At 59.1% G+C, this 18,920-nt stretch overlaps 1 protein-coding gene across 2 annotated transcripts in view; it reads right to left on the bottom strand.

Moving 5' to 3' along the window:
• Positions 1–436: 436 nt before the first annotated feature.
• ATP2A3 (ATPase sarcoplasmic/endoplasmic reticulum Ca2+ transporting 3) overlaps positions 437–18,920 on the bottom strand; it is a 33,449-nt gene continuing 14,965 nt past the window's right edge. Inside the window, exons 9-21 of one of the 2 annotated variants that reach the window (XM_054575867.1) lie at positions 17,607–17,695; positions 17,333–17,435; positions 15,935–16,066; positions 15,444–15,569; positions 14,119–14,337; positions 13,669–14,004; positions 11,701–11,921; positions 10,620–10,822; positions 9,935–10,020; positions 6,057–6,190; positions 5,425–5,542; positions 4,789–4,906; positions 437–1,907 (exon numbers count right to left, since the gene is read on the bottom strand). In XM_054575867.1, coding sequence (XP_054431842.1) covers positions 1,888–1,907; positions 4,789–4,906; positions 5,425–5,542; positions 6,057–6,190; positions 9,935–10,020; positions 10,620–10,822; positions 11,701–11,921; positions 13,669–14,004; positions 14,119–14,337; positions 15,444–15,569; positions 15,935–16,066; positions 17,333–17,435; positions 17,607–17,695 — 1,905 coding nt within the window. In that variant the 3' untranslated portion in view covers positions 437–1,887. The remainder of the gene's footprint in view (positions 1,908–4,788; positions 4,907–5,424; positions 5,543–6,056; positions 6,191–9,934; positions 10,021–10,619; positions 10,823–11,700; positions 11,922–13,668; positions 14,005–14,118; positions 14,338–15,443; positions 15,570–15,934; positions 16,067–17,332; positions 17,436–17,606; positions 17,696–18,920) is intronic. The other variant, XM_054575868.1, reaches the window with a different exon arrangement.

The following is an 18,920-nucleotide window of genomic DNA, read 5'->3' as shown; positions in this document are numbered from 1 at the left end:
ACCTACAGAACAGCCGAGGCCTGGGGGCCCCTCCACGCAGCACAAGGGGCCCCTGATATTCGGACACTAGGCCCAGCCCTGCCCCGGGCCAACGTCCGAACCCCTCTCGGCCTCAGTTTCCTCAGTGGTGACACATGGATTGTAATTTGTGCAATGGGCTTTCAACACGTGACAAACTGTCAAACGCTGTCCCTGGGAGGAGTAGGTAGTGGCACCTCTTCCATCCAGTGAGCTCAGGAAGTCGGTGCCCCACCTGTGCCTGATTGCAGAGGAAGACAAAGGCCCCTGGCTGGCGACACAGGGCTCCAGACCTCTGCTCAGGTGTCCTGGGTGGGGTGGGTATTGGCAGGGGCCCCGGGTGGACACTGAGCGGGCAGACGGCGGGGTCACTGTCCAGGAGCACAGACGTGGCTGGTCCTCCGGTGCCCCGGGCACTCAACCTTTATTTCTCTACCAGATTGCACGTCAGCAGGTGGGTACAGGGTCCTGCCCCCACCCCCTCCCGCTAAGGTCTCCTTTCCCCCCAGCAGGAAAGCAGAGAATGGCTGCTGGCACCAGGGGGCCCCCCAACCCTGCTTCTCCTGGCCCGTCCAGAGCCTGTGAGCAAGGGGAGGGGGAGGGGGAGGGCAAGGGGGCCACATAACCTGGAGCCCACATCTCTGCAAGGCAGGCCAGTTCTGGGGACAGGGACAGAAATGTGAGTCTTGATTTACATATAAAATAATCACTTTGTAGGAAGGGAGAGGACACACAGTCACTTACTGCTTTCTTCTACAACTAATTTTTGCCAAAGGGGCGAAAGCTGAATTAAAGGAACATTTCTGTCCATTAAAGATTTTTCCTATCATCTGACATGATCTACACGGACGTGTGCTCCTCCAGCCTAAAGGGAGGGAGAGGAGGTGCCCTTGCTTAACTGGCCATCCCGAGTGACATCGTTTCTGCTCACGGGCGTGTGCGGTTGGGGGCAAAAGGTGAGGCCCGGAGCGCAAGGACTCAGTCCCCCAGCGGTGCCGACCATGAGCGGGCCAAGCGCGGGGCTGGGGTGGAAGAGCACAGCTGCCAGGGACCGAGGATGTCTGGGGTTTCAGCTGCCGGGCACACGGAGGGCAAAGCGGGCCCCGGCTGGCAGGCCAGGCAGCACCGAGAGGGCATGCGCCGTTTGCTTACGACAGAGAGCCTGAGTCCAGGAGCGAGCCAAGCAGAGGCAGGCAGGCTGGCTGTCTCCCAGGAGAGGGGGTCCTGGCCTAGCCTCCTTCCCCCACTCCTGTCCCTCTCTCTGACCCTTCCAGTCCCTGCACATATAAACAGAAAGAGGCTTAAGCCCTCATGAGCCGACTTTGTGGAGGCAGAGTGGAGTGGGGGGCGGAGGGGGGGGTGTTGCCTCCCCTTGCTGTGCACAGCTGGGCCCAGATGTTCACCTTTCCACCCCAGCTGACCAGGTCCCAGGCCAGGCACTAAGCAAGAGGTCACAGCTGGAGTAAGTGACCTCCAGGAGTCCTCTTTCAGTACAGAGACGCTTGTCACCAAGGAAATGCCCGGTCTCCAAGCAAAGGGGAGTAGGCTCCGGAATGTGCTGGCGGATTTCGGGGTGCAGGGTTCTTCATCTCCGGATCGGCTCCCAGCTCTGGCTCCTGGGCAGGCCCCTCCCAGGCCAGAGGATCAGGGGCAAACTTCCCAGGAGAGTGTCAGAGACATGAAGTACAGAGACCCCAGGCAGATGGAAGAAGGGACAACGGCCTGGGGACGGGACTGGGGGTGGCTGTTCCAGCCTCGGGAGGGCTCGGCAAGCAAGCAGCCAGCGCGGTGGCAGGGCGGGGGCGGGGCGGATGCTTGGGCACCATCCCTGTGAGGTGCACGCTGGTGAGGACGCTCTGCTCCCAGCACTCACTTCCGGTCCTTTTCTTCTGGAACAAAACCCGGAGAATGTGTTAAGGTGTATGATGAGAGCACACGTCCAGGCTGGTTCCCCTGGCCTCTCCCCCGTCCGCGTCTCCCGTGGCAGCCCCGCCCTCCCGCAGCACCTCTCAGTCGCCTCCCAGCCCCCGCATCTCTGGGGCCACAGCCCTGCATGTCCCTCAAGCAGCCACCCGGGCACACTCCCCGGATGTCCCCCAGCCTCCTGCCCTCCACAAGGCCCACCAACCCCCCAGCCCACCCCCGTGCAGCAGCATCTCTTCTTGTTTTTAGTTCTAAGAAACACAGCCCCGCATCATGAAATCTAGACACCACGACATCCCTGACCCCCCTACCCCGCACACCCAGGCCTGCCGACTCCACTGCCTACATCTCTCCAGCTCATCTCTCTCGGCTGCTCCCAGGCCTCTAGGCCTCCCGGGCCTGCCCTCAGCCTCCTTCTGGCCTCGCCATCGCCCTCCTGGCCTGGGCGTCATGCTCCAGATCCGGCCCATCAAGCCCCTTTGATGGCCCCCCACCGCCCTCAGAATAAAGTGCAAACCTGCCTCGGATCCTGGACCCTCCCACGTCTGTCCCCACTCAGCCTCTCCAGGCCTCCCCGCCACGGCTCTCAGCCCAGTCCCCGGGCCTCTGCCTGACAGCGGCTCAGCCACACCTGGGGAGAGCCAGGGGGCGGGGCAAGAGGATCCCTCCAGCCCCTCGGGGTTGACCCAGGATGCACAATTCTCCCCAGGACACATCCCTCGTAAATCACGGGGAAGCCATGAGCATCAGGCCTCAGCAAAACTTCCCTAAAAGGCCACCAGCCTGGCTTGGGAACGTAACAGGGTCCCCTCTCTCACCCCTGCCCCGCCCTGCTTTAGGAGGCCCCAGGGACTGCAGCCGCACAGGGCAGAGCTGTCTGGGCTTCCAGAGACGGCAGGGCAGCACCTTTTAAAGCCAAACCTCCCTGGGACCGTGGTCAACACCTCAGGTTAATGGTGGACGTGGTGCTGGTGTTGCCTGGGACCAGCTCACCCTGGGCTGAGACTTGGCGTCTCCTCCCCTGGCCTGCTCGACGCGGCTCACCAGCCGCCCTGCCGTTGGTCTCATCCCACCCCATCCGTCCTCCGTGGTCGCCCCGGTCCTCCCACGCTTCCACCCTCTGTGGCTCCTACTGCCCAGAGGATCACATCCAAGGTCCTCACCTTGGTGTCTGAGGCCTTGCCTCACCTCTGGTCTCACCTCTCTACTCGGCACTCCAAGCTCCGGCCCCACGAGAGATGCCAAGCCGTGCTCACCCAGCCCCTCCTCACTAGGCTCCTCTCTCCCTCCTCAAACCCCATTTCTTCTAGAAACCACCCCAACCCCACCCCGGCCCTTCCAACCGGCCCTGTCTTGCTCGGGGCCACGCTCCCTCACTGGGGCCCAGAATCCTTCACTGCCCAACAGTCGGTGCTGGACAGTGCCCAAAACACAGAATGTCCCTATTGGCTGAGAGATTTTCTCACTTTTAAGTTTTTTCAAGAAAATGTGCTGAACCCCTTGGCAGTTGTGGCTGCTCGGGGAAGGCTTTTGAGGAAAAGAGAGAGGCTGCCCAAGCTAGGCTCAGCCCCAGGAGGCCTGGCTTCACAGGTGAGTCACTGTGTGGCCAAGGGGGCCGGGGGACTTCCTGGTAGGCCACCGCTGTGCTCCGCCCAGAGCTGGGGAAGCCCCGGCCTCTCCCATGGACGGGGTCTCAGGCTGCAGATCAGCTTCCCACCTTCACCTCCCCAGGAGTGTCCACAGAGAGTGGGCCAGAAGGAACAACGTAAGGGGCAGAATGCCTTGCCCAGCCGCCCCCCACCCCACCCGTGGGCCCCAAGAGGCCTTGCTCTCTGCTGAGCACCCACCCCCACCCTCTGCGCTCTCCCCCACCCCCCACATGCCAGGTCACCCTCTGGACAGACCTGTGGTGGGCCAGCTTCTCCAGAGGGAGGGAAGGACAACTTGTTTTGGCCTTTTGAATAAAATAAAATATTTGCAGCACCCAGGAGGGCTGGCCAGCGTGGGAGATGGGGGCCGGCTGAGTGCCTCGGCCCCCGCGGAATGACAGGCACAGCGTCTATTTATAGCCCTCCCGACACCCTCCCCTGGGGCCGGGGCACATTCCTGCTGGAGGTGGCTCTCGGGGGCCCAGCGGCCCAATGCGGGCCTCAGCCGTGCTGGGGCTAACCCAGGCTCCGCAGTGGCCTGCTCGAGGGGCTCCTTCCCTGGCTCCAGCTCCCTCTGCGTCCTCCCACTTGGGGCTGCTCTGGCAGCGAGGAGGGCAGCATCGCCCACTTCTGGGGCCCTCTGGCAGGAGCAGGCAGGTGGACGCATGCCCCAGGCTACACGCCGCCCCCACCCAACCCCCACCGTTCTGTTCTCCATTCCTGGGTGAAAGCAGACCTAGAGCTGTGACTTCAAAACCCGAGAACCCCCTTTCCCCACCCACAAGGTGACACCAGAAAGCGTGTTCTGGGGCCTGGGAGGTCAACGGCAGCCCACTCCGTGCCTGGGACGCGGCCCTGAGAATGCCGCGATGAAGACAGGCCAAGTCAGAGAAGGCAGAAGCCAGGTCCCAGGGAGGGCACCGTGAACCTGGCCGCGCAGGGGTGGTGGCAGTGCGGAGGGCGGGGCAGTGTGGCCCCGAGCGAGGGCCAGAGCTCCACCGGCTGCCCAGCAGGCCCTGGGCCCCCACCCTTGCAGACACCTCCAGCCACGGCCACCAGAGCCCCTTCATGTCCTCCACTGATGACTCAAGAGCACCCCCACATACAGATGGGGCGGCTGGCACTGGCACCGGCTCCGGCTCACTGCAGCCTGGCTGCAGAGGAGGGCAGGGCGGGAGGGGCTGGGCCCCCCACTCACCGTCTGCGTGGTTCCGGGACAGGAACTTGAGGGCCTCGTCAAGCAGGATGACAGGCAGCGAGATCTGGAGCACCACCACCCACTGGCGCCCACTCAGTGGGGTCACCTGGAAAATGAGCTGCGGGGGGAGGTTTGGTTAAAGGAAAGACTGTGCAGGGCCCTGCAATCCACCTGTTTCATCCACCCAGGCTGCAGCGGGCTCTCCAGAAGTACGTCCAAGATGCCCTTGGGGTCTTACCTCTAGGTCTTCATTCACCCGTGTTCTCTGCCTGAGACGCCCTCCCCAGCCCTCGCCCACAGGGCCAAGTCCCATCAGTCCTGTGGGGAAGTGGGAGGGACTCCGCACCCAGTGAGAGCGTAGTCTTTCCTCCTGCCCCAGCCTTGGGAGATCCCCCACCTCTTCTGTTCCCCACGCCTGGGGGCTCCTGCAGTGAGGACACGTCTGGACGATGGCGGCTGGCCAGGGTCCGAGCACAGCCCACGCAGTGACCATCTCAGACCTCCCCCTGCCCAGTCCTCCTGGGGTTCCCATTGCGAAGGGGCCCAGAAAGGCCCAGCCCCCAGCCCTGGGCTGCGTGTCAGGGCTCCGGCACCCCCGGAGCTGGAGAAGGGGAGCAGAGCCGGGCCCCGACTCACCGGCAGGGGCGGCACGAGCAGGATGAGGAAGTGCAGGGCCATGGACATGGTCACAGCTGCCAGCAGCCAGGGGTTCAGCCAGGGTGGCATCCGCAGCAGCGACTGGTTCTCGGAGACACTGCCAAGGGCACAGGGCGCTCACCTTGGGCCGGGGTGCAGACAGGCCCTGCTGCGGGCACCCACCCACCCACTGCGTGGGAGCGCCGAACCTCAGCATGTCCCTAGCTGGGCCTAAGGACTGGAGCGCGTCTGAGGGGTCAGTGCAGCGGGGAGGGGCGTGTCACTGCTGCCCGCTCAGCCTCCAGGGGCCTGGACCCCCTTTCTCTGTCCCTCAAACTCAATCCTGGCCCCTCTCTTTCTTCAGACCCAAATCATGGTCTCCTTTGTCCCCTGGATCCCAATTCTGGCCCCCACTGACTCTTAGAATTCTCTTCCAGACACCTCTGGCCCTCCGACCCCAATCCTGGGACCCCTGACCCTCAGACCCCAATCCGGGACCCACTGGCTCTCATACTGAAATTCTGGACACCTCTGACCCCAGTGCTGGGCCCCACCTGACCCCTACGTCCCTACTCTTAAGCCTCAGGCCCGCACAGCCTCACCTCCAGCTCCAGGCACCTCTGCCCACTCACCTGTTGAGGGCGTTGCACATTTCGATGGTCACCAGCACAGACAGGGCCATGGTTGTGGGGAAGCGCGACTCAAAAACCTCGCAGTCAATGCCGGCAAAGAGCGGGTTGTCCTCGGAGCACTTCAGGAAGTTCCTCTGCGGGACGGTGGTGGGGTCAGGTGGGGTCAGGGAGAACAGCGGTCAGGGGAGGCGCCGGCGTGCGGGAAGAAGGAAGCCTCACTCCCCCCCTGGCCCGCAGCTGAGGACTCAATACAACCAGTGAGCAAAGTGCTGCCCCGGGGTGGGTGGAGGGAGGGGTGCCCGCCCCGGATGGGGGCCGATGGCCAGCACTGTGCCGGCGAGGCGGGCAGGCTGTTCAGGGGCGGCAGTACCGTGGGACAGAGAGAGCAGCTGGCACTAGGCTGGGGAGGATGGCAGGGGCCCTAGGATCAGGGGGAGGGTCTGGGCTTTACCCTGAAGGTGCGCAGGGGTCCTGAGTACCCGAGATGCAGGAGTGGGGGTGGGGGCGTGATTCACTGAGAACACTGCATAAGGAAACACTTATGAAGACCAATCAGTAAAATTATGCTTGAATAGACTTCACCTTTGGTGGGTAGTAGATGAGGGCTACATGTGCCCTGCTCGCACTATTAAATTAGATTCCATTCATACCTCCCTCCGCGTATGCCCCGGAAACTGGGCTCTGCCACACCTGCCTTTGCTTCTGACACAAACTCGGGAATCGCCAGGCAGTCTTACTCTACAGCTTCCTCATAATCAGCAAGACGTTCTCAAGGTCGTCAATGAGGAAGTGGCCCTTGCCCTGCAGCCCCAGGGGAGCCTTCTTTCCACCCTGACACCTCGCTCACAGAGTCCACTGTGATAGACGCTGACCCAGGCCCGCGTGGGAACTTGGCCTGTTCTCTGCCGCACCACAGGATGAGTGTGAACATGCATGACTGTTACACAGCTCCACTGTCCCGGAACCTAAATTTGTTCTCTGGAGCCTCACCTGAACTCAAGAGATCTTTCAGGCTAAGGGTTTCGAAACTGGGGCCATGTGCTGTGAAAATAACTCTCAGAGAGAAACCTGTAGCGTGACTGGCTGTCAGCCCTCCGTTTTCCCACACTTGCAGAACCGCGGCTGAGGCGACACTATGAGCCAAAAAGGGCGGCTGGCCCTTTCTTTCCTCTTCTTTTTAGTGCAGGATGAAAAATTAGAAGACTATGGCTTGGCTGAATTTCTTATTTTAACAAAATGGTGGAGTCTTACTTAAATCAACAGTGGGGTTTTCTCCAAAAAGAGTGCTCCAGGATTTGGGACAAGAGTGTTTTTTGTTCGGTGCGGATCATAAACTTTGAACCCACCCAGTCGCCAAGGGGACCAAATGCTCCGGCCAGTTGGGCCCCGCCTCCCAGACTGGAGTGGCCTGTGCACACGCACACACACCTCCCACTTGGGCACGTGCACGCTCAGATCCTTACACATGTGCACAGGGAAGAAATGTGAACTGGATCATATTAAGACGTTTCGCTAGATCTCTTGCTCTTGCCATAAATACCCTGCCTGGTTCAGACCTTCTGGGTTTCATCAGTGAGCACCTGCCACACATGCACTATACCTAGGCCCTGGGTCACAGTGAGGCCTCCCAAACTGTGTATTAGAAGGTGCTCAAGGCTAGAAACCTGTCTTACGGGTTCACTGGGAGCCCCTGGGGAAGTGAGGGACTGCTTCTTTCGGTGAAGCCACTGCTCTGCCTCCTTCTTCCCTTTTTCTCCCTGGCTATTTCCCATTTACCTTCCCCCGCAAGGCCCCTCCGGAGTTCGTGAACATCAACACTTACGTACCGTATTCTACCATGTGTAATGCGCACCCGTGGTTTTGTGTGCATTATACATGGGATTATTATACCCATGGTATGTCATTCTTATACCCACGTATAATGTGCATCTTTATTTTTCCCTCAAAAATTTGGGCAAAAAGTGCACATTATACATGGCAAAATACAGGTAGCCCTTGCTATCTGCTATGTTGGTCTAAACACTTTGCAAGTATTGCCTCAGTTAATCCTCCTGACAGCTCTACTCGATAGGGATTAGTCTCCGTTTTACAGAGAAGGGGACCCACAGAGGGGCTAAATAGCCTGACCAAAGTCACATAACTAGTCTGTGTAGAGCTGTGTGTGAACCTGGGCTGGATCCGGGTTCCCTGCTCCATGCTCCAAACCACTCTGCGCCTTTTGGCAGCTTATTCCAGGAGCCACGGGGCTCTGGGCTCCCTTCCTAAAACTCCAAAGGCTAGAGCTGAAAGTTCTACCTTAGGTCTAACCCTCGACCAGCTCTGGGTCCACAGCCGCCTGCCTTTTCCCTGCTGAAGCACGTCTCCCCTTGCAACGTGACCACCCACTTCCAGGGCTCCCCTAGCCCCCGCCCCCGCCCGGGGGCTGCAGCCCCTCGCAGAGGCTCTGCCGGCTGGGTCATGGCCACAGACCTCGTGATCTGTGCCCAGCACACCACCAGTGCCCGGCAGCCGTTACTTGACCAAGTGGACAAATGAGAGACGGGGTGACCTGAGCACTGTTGGGAGGGCGGCGCCCAGCGGCCTGGGGATGGACGGGTGGGTGGTACGTGCCTGGCATGACACCGAGCTTGGGCGTCTGGCTTGGGTGAGATCAGGCAGTGAAACAGATGGGCACAGAGGAGAAAGACTGTCTCGGGGAAGGGCGAGCGATTGGATTTTGGACTTGGTGAGTGTAATGGATCTGTGGGGCATCCCAGAGGAGAGCGCCGGCCGGAAGTACTGGGCTGGGGTCAGAAGGTGGGGGAGGGGCGGGTCCTCGGAGATTTCGTATCAAGGATGAGCCATGAAGACAGGGCTGGAAGGAGGCAGCGCGAGATGGTCAGCAGAGCCCGATCTCCACGCTGCTGCTCCCACTGGCATGGAGTTGGCAGGGGTGCCTGAGGCGGGCCTGCGTGCTTGCCGGGCGCCAGGGCACTGGCTTCTGGGGCGACAGCTGGGCCCACGCCCTGCACTGCTGCCAGGAGGGAGAGCCTCACGTGCTGGGGGGCCGGAAGGCATCCCCGGACTGCCTCAACCCAGATGTGCGCACTGTCGGGCCGCCCAACTCTCAGGCTCACCGGGGAGGCAGCCAGCGATGGTGACCCGGCCCTCACTCTGCCCTTGGGCGGTCCCCTGACACTCCCAGGAATGGGGCAGGGGGTCAGGGTCCTGCCCTCCAGTTCTGTCTGTGAGAAAGTGGCAAAGGTGGGCACACTCAGAAGAACATCCTGCATCCCTGCAGCTGTCGGCTTTAAATGAGACACCCACGACCGGCTTTGCCGGAACCGCCGGGAAGGCTCTTGTAATGTAAGCCAAGGAGACACACTGCTTGCTCAGGTAGAGGGACAGACTGACAGACAGCAGCTGAGGGGTCTCCTTGCTCACTTCCAGAGCTGTGCCGATCTAAGACAGCCCTGTGGAGGGCACCTGTCAGCCAGGTGACTTCAAGAGGTCAGTGGGTTTGTTCCCTGAGAAACATGTGGGTTGGCAGGAGCCTGGCAGATTCCTGATTTCCTCCATTTGACCCTCTGCCGGAAGTTCAGTGTTTCGGGGTTCAATGTTTCGGGGTTCCTCAGTAAAACTTGTATCCCCTAGCTAAATGGCTGGGAAAGGAGGTAGCCCCCTGCCTGGCTCGGGGGCTGGGCTGTTCTCCAGGTGTCCCGTGGCTTCTGAGCTTGGCTCCTCAGGTGGTGAACATCTGTTTACGTGGATGGGGGTGGGGAGGGAGAGCCGTGGGCCAACCACGGGGCTCTGGGCCCCTTTCCCCTGAAATTCCACGTCGGCTGTGAGTTCTACCTCATAAATAACCCCACAGGGCTCCCTGGCCAGTCCATGCTCACCAGCTGGTAGAAGGTGATACGCGGTCCCTCGGCGTCATACAGGAACCACCAGGTGGCAGCAGCCACCGTGGCCAGGCCCACGTACACTGCAGGGAGGGCAAGAGGAAGCCGGCTACAGTGGACAGCTGTGGTCTCCTGGCATCCACTCCCCCTTCCTAATGAGTCCCTGAATTGCTGTTGGGAACCCCCCCCCCTTCCTCTCTAGGCCCATGTGCTTGTGCCCTGGTGGGGCCCTGACTGGCCATCAGCATGTCACACCTCTGGCCACAGTGACTGGCTAAGAGATAAGCAGGGGACTCAATTTGAGCCAAGGAGAACAGGCCTGAGACTTATCATACAGTGAGGGAGTAGTATGCTAATAGGCTCTTTCTTCTGTTCAATTTGGGGTTGTAATGGAGTAAGCAGGAGGGCTGGGGCTGCAACAGCCATTCTGCCTCCACAAGAGGCACCTGCCTGAGCAGGGAGCTGAGGCAGAGCCAAAATATGCCAGTGCTGCTGTCAGGCTTGGGTCCAGCCATGCCTGAGCCATGCTCTAGTCTTTTCAGTTGATAAGCCCACACTGCGTCTCTTGGCATGAGCCTGCCTGAGTCATACTGTCCGTAGTTTGCAAGACTGATACACGGTTTTAGGAAACTCCTGGAACCCCGCTGACAGCTGCCCTGGCCGCCTTCCCCCCACCACTTACCTCCAATAGCCAGATATCGAAAGAAGAGCCAGCCACTGATGAGGGCCTCACGAGGGTTGCGGGGCAGCTTCTCCATGATGTCCAGGTCTGGGGGGTTGAAGCCCAGGGCCGTGGCAGGCAGGCCATCCGTCACCAGGTTCACCCAGAGCAGCTGCACAGGGATCAGGGCTTCGGGCAGGCCCAGAATTGCCGTGAGGAAGATGCTGGAACCAGAGTCATAGGCTCCAGGCCCCGCCGGTGGAGGGTCCAGCCCCTGCTCTCCCCAGCAGCCCTGCCTCGCTCTGCTGGTTCTGGTGTGGGTGCATGAGCCAGAGGGGTGTGCGCACAGCGCTCCCTCACACTAGCCACCCATGTCCCCCCAGCCCCAGCTCCGGAGCCTGGACTTACCTGCTCTTTAGGCCTCTCCCATTTAGGACACAGTCCTCTCTAGGGCACACACATGTGGGTGGTGCACGCTCAAGCACATCTGTACTTGTCCACAGACATGAGCAAAAACTGTGCACAGGCCACACAATCCCACAAACACAGACAAGCACCTGTATGCTTGCCCAACGTGCAGAGATGCAGAATTTACGTGTCCAAGCAAACACATGCTCACCGTTCCCCACGGCCGCCCCTCACATGCGAGCCTAAGTGTGCATACAATTGGACACCTGCACAAATCCTCTGCTTGCTCTCATGCCCAAAGATGAACAGAACACATCTGCATGCACATGTGCGCACACACTTCTCACTCAGGCACACACACCATATATACATACAACTCTGTGCACACTACACGAACACACACTAACATGTTACTGCCCAAAGGTGGGACTAGTTCTCCCACCTTGTGTGACTCTGAAAGTGGGAAGGTTAGGGCTGGAGGGACAATAAGAGACTTTTTGGGCATTATTGGGGACTGAGGTACACCAGGTCCTCGAGAAAGACAAGGTATTCCTGTCCTGGCCCACCTGAGGTGGGACTCTGTAAGGCTCCAGCCAGGGCAAGTCGCATGTCCCTCCATCCCTGCAGTCATTCCCTGGTCTCAGAGGTGCAGGGCTGGTCCAGAGGGCTGGGGAGGGGGAACGCAGGGCCTCACCAGACGACCTCGCCGACATTTGAGGAGATGAGGTAGCGGATGAATTGCTTCATGTTGCTGTATATGGCCCGGCCTTCCTCCACCGCAGCCACAATGGAGGCGAAGTTGTCATCTGACAGTACCATCTCTGCTGCTGACTTGGCCACAGCTGTGCCAGAGCCCATGGCGATACCGATCTCTGCTTTCTTCAGGGCTGGGGCATCGTTCACCCCATCTCCAGTCTGCAGGCCAGGTTAGGTGGGTTCACACCTAAGAAAGCTCCTTTCTATCTCCCCAACCCGCCTCAACCTAGCCTATCCCCAAGCTTAGGGGATGTCCCGAAGGATGCAGACAGCTGGACAGAACAAACAGTGAGGTCAAGAGCTTAGCAACTGGGCTGGGCATGAGGCTGAAGGGAAGACAAAGGGCGTAGACAAGGACAAAGTTGGGGAGCAGATAAGAGAAGATGGTGAGGTGGGAATGGGTATGAGGTGGGTCAATGATGAGAGCGGGGATGAAATTTACTTTGGATGTAGAACTGAAGATAAAAATTGATATTAAGGACAAAGTTAAGGTCAAATTAGGGATGAGGTCAAGGACTTGGTAACTATTGCAGTGAAGGCAAAATTGGAGCAAAGGTGAAGGTCAGGGTCAAGACTAGGCTCAAGCTCAAGACTAAAAATTAGATTAAGATAGAGGTCAAATCAAAGTCAGAGGCCAAATCAAGGCTATGGTCCATATCAGGAATGGTGTCTTGGGCAAAGTTGGAGTTCAGTCAAAGTCTAGATTGGAATCCAGGTCAAAGGTGAGGTCAACATAAAGTGTTGAGTTAGCGGAATGAAGACCAATGTCAGGGGTCAGGTAATGGTCCAAGTTAAAACAAGAGTCCATATCAGGGTTAGCTAAAAGTAAAGAATCATATTAAAATGATTGAGGTGAAGGTTCAACATAAGATCAAAAACAAAGTTTCAAGTGACCAAGCCAAGGTGGATGCCCAGTTCATTATCCAGGTTCAGGCTGAGCCACAGGTCAGGATGAAAGTGAACGTAAAGGACTGGATTAGGCTGAAGGTCAAAATTAATAACAGAGGCCAGGTCAGGGGTGAGGTCTAGGTCAAAAGTGAGATCAGTGTTGACGAATAGGCCAGCAATTAAGAATGAGACAGAACATAAACTATTTTTTAAAAAAAGAATAAGACAGAACAAAAACAGCCCAAACCAAATGTCCATCCACAGGTGAATGAACAAACTGTGGCATACTCATACAATGGCCTGCTACCCAACAACTAAAAAAGCAATCATCTATTGATACCTGCAACAACACGGATAAATCTCATTAAGAAGCCAGACACAAAAGAGTATATACTGTATGGTTCCAGTCATTTGAAAATCTAGGACAAGCAAAACTATCTTTGGTGTAAAAAACCAGAACAGCGGCTACCTGTTGTGGGAGAGGGGCCAGCGGGGCAGGAGCATGAGGGAGATTCGTGGGTTGATGGTAATGCTCCCTATCTTGATAAAGGTTTGAATGACACAGGTGTGTCATTGGTCAGAACTCATCAAATGAATGGCATGCTTAAAATTTGTGCATTTCATTGCATGCAAGTTTTACCTTAAAAAGGGGGAAAAAAACCAGAACCACACACACTGCTCTGTAGAGCACACATTCTGAAGTGTGTGAGGGGGAGGTGTCCTGACGTCTGCAACTTCGAAATGCATTTGAGAAAAGATGAATTAAGGATGGACAGATGGATAGGTATATGATGAAACAATCACAACAAAATGTTATCTGTAGAATCTAGATGGTGGTTTTATAGGCACTCCCTATAAAATTATTCAATTTCTCTCTGTGTTTGAGATTTTTGGTAACACAATGTTGGAAAAATAAGAATGAAGCGGAGGTAGGGGTTCCCGCGTTGCTCTTTCCACGCCCCGTGGCAAGTGCTCGCCGACACCTCCCCACCCTACCGGCACCCATCTGTGGCCTCACCATGGCAGTGATCTCGTTAAAGGACTGTAGGTTCTCCACGATGCGGGACTTGTGTGCAGGTTCCACACGGGCAAAGCAGCGGGCCGTGCGACAGGCGTGGCGCTGCTGCTCGGGGCTGAGGTCATCGAATTCGCGGCCTGTGTAGGCCTTGCCCGCCACATCCTCCGTGTCCTTGAAGATGCCAAGCCGACGGCAGATGGCCACAGCCGTGCCTTTGTTGTCCCCTGTGATCATGACCACACGGATACCTGCCTTGCGGCAGCGTGTGATGCAGGCTGCCACCTCAGGCCTCGGAGGGTCCAACATGCCCACGCAGCCCACGAAAGTCAGTTCTGTCTGTCGGGAGGAGGCAGATGCAAGTGAGGCCTGGGCGCACTGTCAGCTGGCTGCCTGCCCAGCTGCTGCAGGAGGCACATGCTCCCAGCCCTGGGGCCCCACCCCGGCACCCACCTCGTACTGTACAAACTTGCTGCAGTCATCCAGCTGCATGTCTTCCTTCTTCGGGGGCGCGTCCCGGGTGGCCAGTGCCAGGCAGCGCAGCGTGTCCGAGCCTGAGCCCCAGTCCCGGATCTTGGCTAGGATCTGGTCCCTGGAGGTGGCGTTCAGGGGTACTGTGTGGCTCCCCACTCGGACTGAGCTGCAGCGTTCGATCACACTCTCGGGGGCTCCCTGCAGCATGAGGGCGGGGGGCAATTCTGTCAGTCAGGACTCCTCTCCTACCTCCCGTCCAATTGAGAAAATTGAGGACCAGATACGGGGAAAGGCCACCCAAGGGGACACACAGCAAGGCATGGACCAGATCCACTGTTTGAAAGCTCAGAGTGGTAACCAAGTGGGCCTCACTGAGAAAACCCAAAGGGAATGAGGGGGGCGGGTTGTCGTCACCCGGGGGTGGCACCCTCCCTCCACCAGCCTGTGCTGCGAAGACTGCTGCAGCATTTTAGGGGTGGGGTTGGAGGCGGCAGCCCCCCTGCATGTCCTGCCTGCCTGCCAGCCTGGTGCTACCGGGATCCCAGTTCTGTAGAGGGCTCAGCAGCAGGAAGCAGGAAATAGAGCCATGCTGAGGGGGAGAGGCGTGGCCCTGGGAGGGTGGTCTTGGGGGTTGCAGGCTCCTCAGTGACCTCGAGGTTCCACCTCGGCCCTCACCCCACACCTGGGCACAGCCTCTGCACGTTCCCTCAGTCCCTCCTCTCTTTCCCCAAAAGGCACTGCTGAGTTTTCAAAGCAGCCCCAGCTCCCCGTACAGGAGCCTTTCACTCCACTGCGGGGTGAAGTCCGGGCTGTGATTCCTATTTCAGGTTCCAAAGCAGCAACAGGAGGTGCTGTGGGCGGAGGTCTGGAAGGGCCAGTCCCTTCCCTCTCTGGGAAGGAACACAAAGCACCGAAGACAGCACCAATGGCTCAGCACCCCCCCATTGGAGGCAAAGGGCTTTTGGCACCTTCCAGCCTACCGCTGCTATTCGATGGGGAGACTGAGACTCACAGAGGAGCACAGGTGACCCCGAGATCATGCAGCGAGGCAGTGCCTCTCAGCCCAGAGCTGGGACCACGGCAAGGGGCAGCCTCAGCTCCTGTCCCTGGTTTCATCGCCACCAAGTCTGGATCCTGCTCCCAGTCCCACGGGCAGGCTGGCCACCCTCGTTCAGGATTCACTGCTCTCCCAGCGGGCCTTGGACTCCCACAGCTGCGGTCTCTGGCTCTTCAGAGGACTGGAGGCCAGGGAGCCCAGGGAGCCCAGGTGTGCAGGGGCCCCGGGCCAGACAGCCAGGTCCCACCTTCACAAACATCTTGCTACTGTGGGCCGCCAGGCCAGGGCGGGTCGGCGTGCAGTACACAGACATGGACTTCCGGTCTCGGGAGAACTCCAGGGTGAACTCCTTCCGCATCAGCTGACTGATGACCTGTGGGGCCCAGGCGGGTCAGGGTGGGGGGTGGCAGAGCCAGGGACTCACTGCTTTCTTCCTTGCCTCTCAGCCCCATAAGGAGCCTCTTGCTCCCTGTGGGATGGTGTCTCGCCTCCCCTAACCCTGGCATTTGAGGCCTCCATCTCCTTCTCCAGCCCCAGAAATGCCAAAAAGTTGCTGATTCCTGACCATGCAGTGCACTTCCCAACTCCAAATCTTTTCCTCCTAGCCAAGTATTAATGGGTCCGAGGTCCTTCCTTCTCCCAGAAGCCTCCCAAGATTTCATTCCCCTCTCTCCCTTCTCCAAGTGCCCCCAAGGGCCCAGGCATGTGACCCGGGCCTAAGCCCCCTACCCTGCTCACCTTGTTGCAGGCACCAGCTCGCTCCACCCGGGACAGGGCCTGCAGGTCAGTGTTGAACACGTTCATCTTCTCCACCAGGCAAGTCAGGGCCGTCTCCGTGGCCTCTCCCACCTTCTCATACACGCCCTTGGCCTGGTGGGGCCCAGGGTACAGGGAGTGAGGAGCAGGGTGGCGCCCAGAGGGGTTCCCAGCCTCGCCTCCCACTCACTCCCTGCCCCTGGAGCCCCCTCGGCCAGTTGCCTGCAGTCCCTTCTACACTAGGCCTGTGGGCCCTTCCCAGCTCGGCTAACCTGGGGTCTGGACGGTATCCGGCACTGACACGTGCCATCCGTTCCGACCCCCCTTCTCTGGACGCCAGTGGCCATGCGCCGTCCCTGCCCTCTGGCTCCTTCTCACTCTTTCCTGGCTCCTTCTCAGCCTCCTTCCCCAGACTCCGTCCTCCTCCTACACTCTGCTGTCTGGATCCTGCTCCTTCCCTCCCACCTTCTCTCCCTGGGGCTTCGGGGCCCCCTGCCGCCACCTCCTTTCCCGTGCTCACGACTGCTAGTGCCCAGCTGGCAGAGACCTCTCTGCTGAGCTCCAAGCCCACCCATCCAATTGCTGCCTGTTGGACTTTGTTTTCAGGGACCCTCAGGCCACCTCTCCTCTCCCTGTATTTGCCACTTCGGTGACAGGCCCCGCCAGAGAGCAACCAGGAGCTAGCCTGACCTCCACCCTCTTTTTCAACCAGTTACCAAGCCTCAGGATTTGGGTGCCTTAAATCTCTCTCCACCCTGTGCCTTCTCCCATCTTCCTGAGGCCCCAGCCAGCACCTCTCCGGCCTGGGTGACCACACTGGGCTCTCTGGCTCCAGTCTTGCCCTGCCTGCTCCATCCTGCACACAGGAGCCCGGCTGATACTTGTCAATGTAAATCTGACCACGGCACTCCCTTGTTTAAAGTCTTCAGTGGCTATCTGCTGGCCGCAGCTTGGCCTTGGGCCTGACCTGGCGTGGCCGCGTCCTTCCCCTCAGACAGGAGCATCCCGCTGCCTGCTCCGCTCCGCTGTGCCAGCCCCAGGGAAGAGCGCTCCCTGCTCAAATCCCACCAGGCCAGTATGAGCTGCTGGCCTTCTCTGGGCTGTAAACACTCTCTGCTTTAAACACCCTCCCTAGACCTGCCCCCCAAGGCACCCTGGACCTTCAGCCCCTTAAACTAGTCCCCCACAGTCCAAAAGCCCCAGGGCAGGGCTCCAAATTCAGTGGAGAAAGGGGGAGGGTGGAAATGGGGGAAAGGTGCAATGGGTAGGGGAGGGATGGGGTGGCGTACCCCCAATCCTGGAGGCTTCGAGACCCTGGAAGCAGGGTCTGTCCTGGGATCTTGGGTGCTAGGGAGATCATAAAAGGGAGTAGGGGCCCACCTCGTTGTAGTCCAGTGCGGAGTCGTTGCACAGGGCACAGATGGTCGCCAGCTCCACCAGCCCATCGAACTGCCCGCAGCACACCGGCTGCTCTCCCTGCAGCCTGAGGAGCCAGGCGGTCAGTACTAGGGCCTTGGCCCCGCCCCTGGGATGTGCCCAGACTTTAGGCCCCGCCCCCAGGAGGCCCGGCCAATTGACAACTCTCAGCGCTATCCCACGTAGCCCTACCCACCAAGAAATCCCGCCCTCTCGCGCCCCTTCGCCCAGCACTCACACTTGGCCCTCTGGGGCATAGGTAGTGCCGGTGACGGTGAACTCGTGCAATCGGCAGGCGCCAGCTTCTACCTCAGCTACCACGAACATCTGGGGATGGGGAGCACAGGGGCATGCTGAGGGGAGCCCTCACCTCCCTCTTTCCTGGGCAGCCAGTCTGAGTAAAGCCTGACCCCAGGTGGGCCTCCGGTGCCCCGCATTGGAGCCACCGGCCTTCCCTCCCACAGGGTTACGAAGGTGCAGTGTAAGAGTCCAGAGTCCAGGCTGAGGCGGGACCCCTCTGCTCTGCGCAGGTGTGTCCAGTTCGGACCTGTCTGTTTGCCCTAGACCGCTGAGGGGTTTATAGTAGACTCTTCAATGTTCTGGGGGCAGCTTTGAGCTTGACAGAGCCCTGAGCTGGGATGGCCTTGCCCATCTTGCAGTGTGGACCCTGGCTAAGCACCTGAGCCTGCTTCTCCACTGGTAACCTCGGAAGAAAGTGGGATCAGCATCCAGCTGCCACTCCTTTCCCTCCGAGAGGATGAGTTCCTGGCCTCCAAGGGAGGAAACCACACCCTATTCTGGGACGCAGACCTCTCGTGCTCAAAGGTGTGTGCAACAGTGAGCTCTCATCTGCAGGACCTGCTGTATCAGCCAGCTCCCACCTGTGACAGCACCCCACAGGTGGGGGCTCCTCCCTCCCAGAGCAGCCCATTTCCTGTCTGTCAGCCGGCTCTGCCAGGGAGACAGTTCTTACTTCCTGGAAACTGCCTCACTGCACATTCCCAAACCGATGGCCAGCCCAGCACCCAGCAGGTACTCGATAAATGTCCCTTCCTTCACACTCTCCTCCCTGCTCCCGGGGGCAGCCCTCCCCCCACACACCTGGAGAAGTCAGGCCAGCATGTAAGACCTTTACAGCTTCCATACACTGTGCTTTCAGTTGTTTCAATCAAGAGCCACTCTGTTCAACTGAAGCCCTACTAGGGATTTTAGCAGGTCAGGGGCCGCAAAGCAGCCGAGCTGCTGGTGCCCCTCCCCCGCGGCAGCCTTTGATGGGCTGATACAGAGCCTGGGGTTCCAAGGCCCAGTGGGCAGACTGTGGGAGCAGGGGTGGCACAGGAGCAATGGGCGGAGTCTCAGTGAATGGGAAATAAACAACCACCACCAACATCCCACCCACCTCCCTGCCCTTAGGCCTTCTGGAGTCTCAGCCAGAATCCCTGAAGCACGTGGGCAGCTGGCCCAGGATCTGGGATCGAGTACAGGGAATAAATAATTCCTGCCCTGGCTCTTCCCAGGTCACTGGAGCTGATGTATCTGATGACAGGCATTG

The sequence above is a fragment of the Pteronotus mesoamericanus genome, unplaced genomic scaffold (assembly GCF_021234165.1).
Source record: "Pteronotus mesoamericanus isolate MK-2021 breed Mesoamerican mustached bat unplaced genomic scaffold, CSHL_Meso_final contig_317, whole genome shotgun sequence".
Taxonomy (NCBI): Eukaryota; Metazoa; Chordata; class Mammalia; order Chiroptera; family Mormoopidae; genus Pteronotus; species Pteronotus mesoamericanus.
This window is presented reverse-complemented; position numbering and strand designations above follow the sequence as displayed.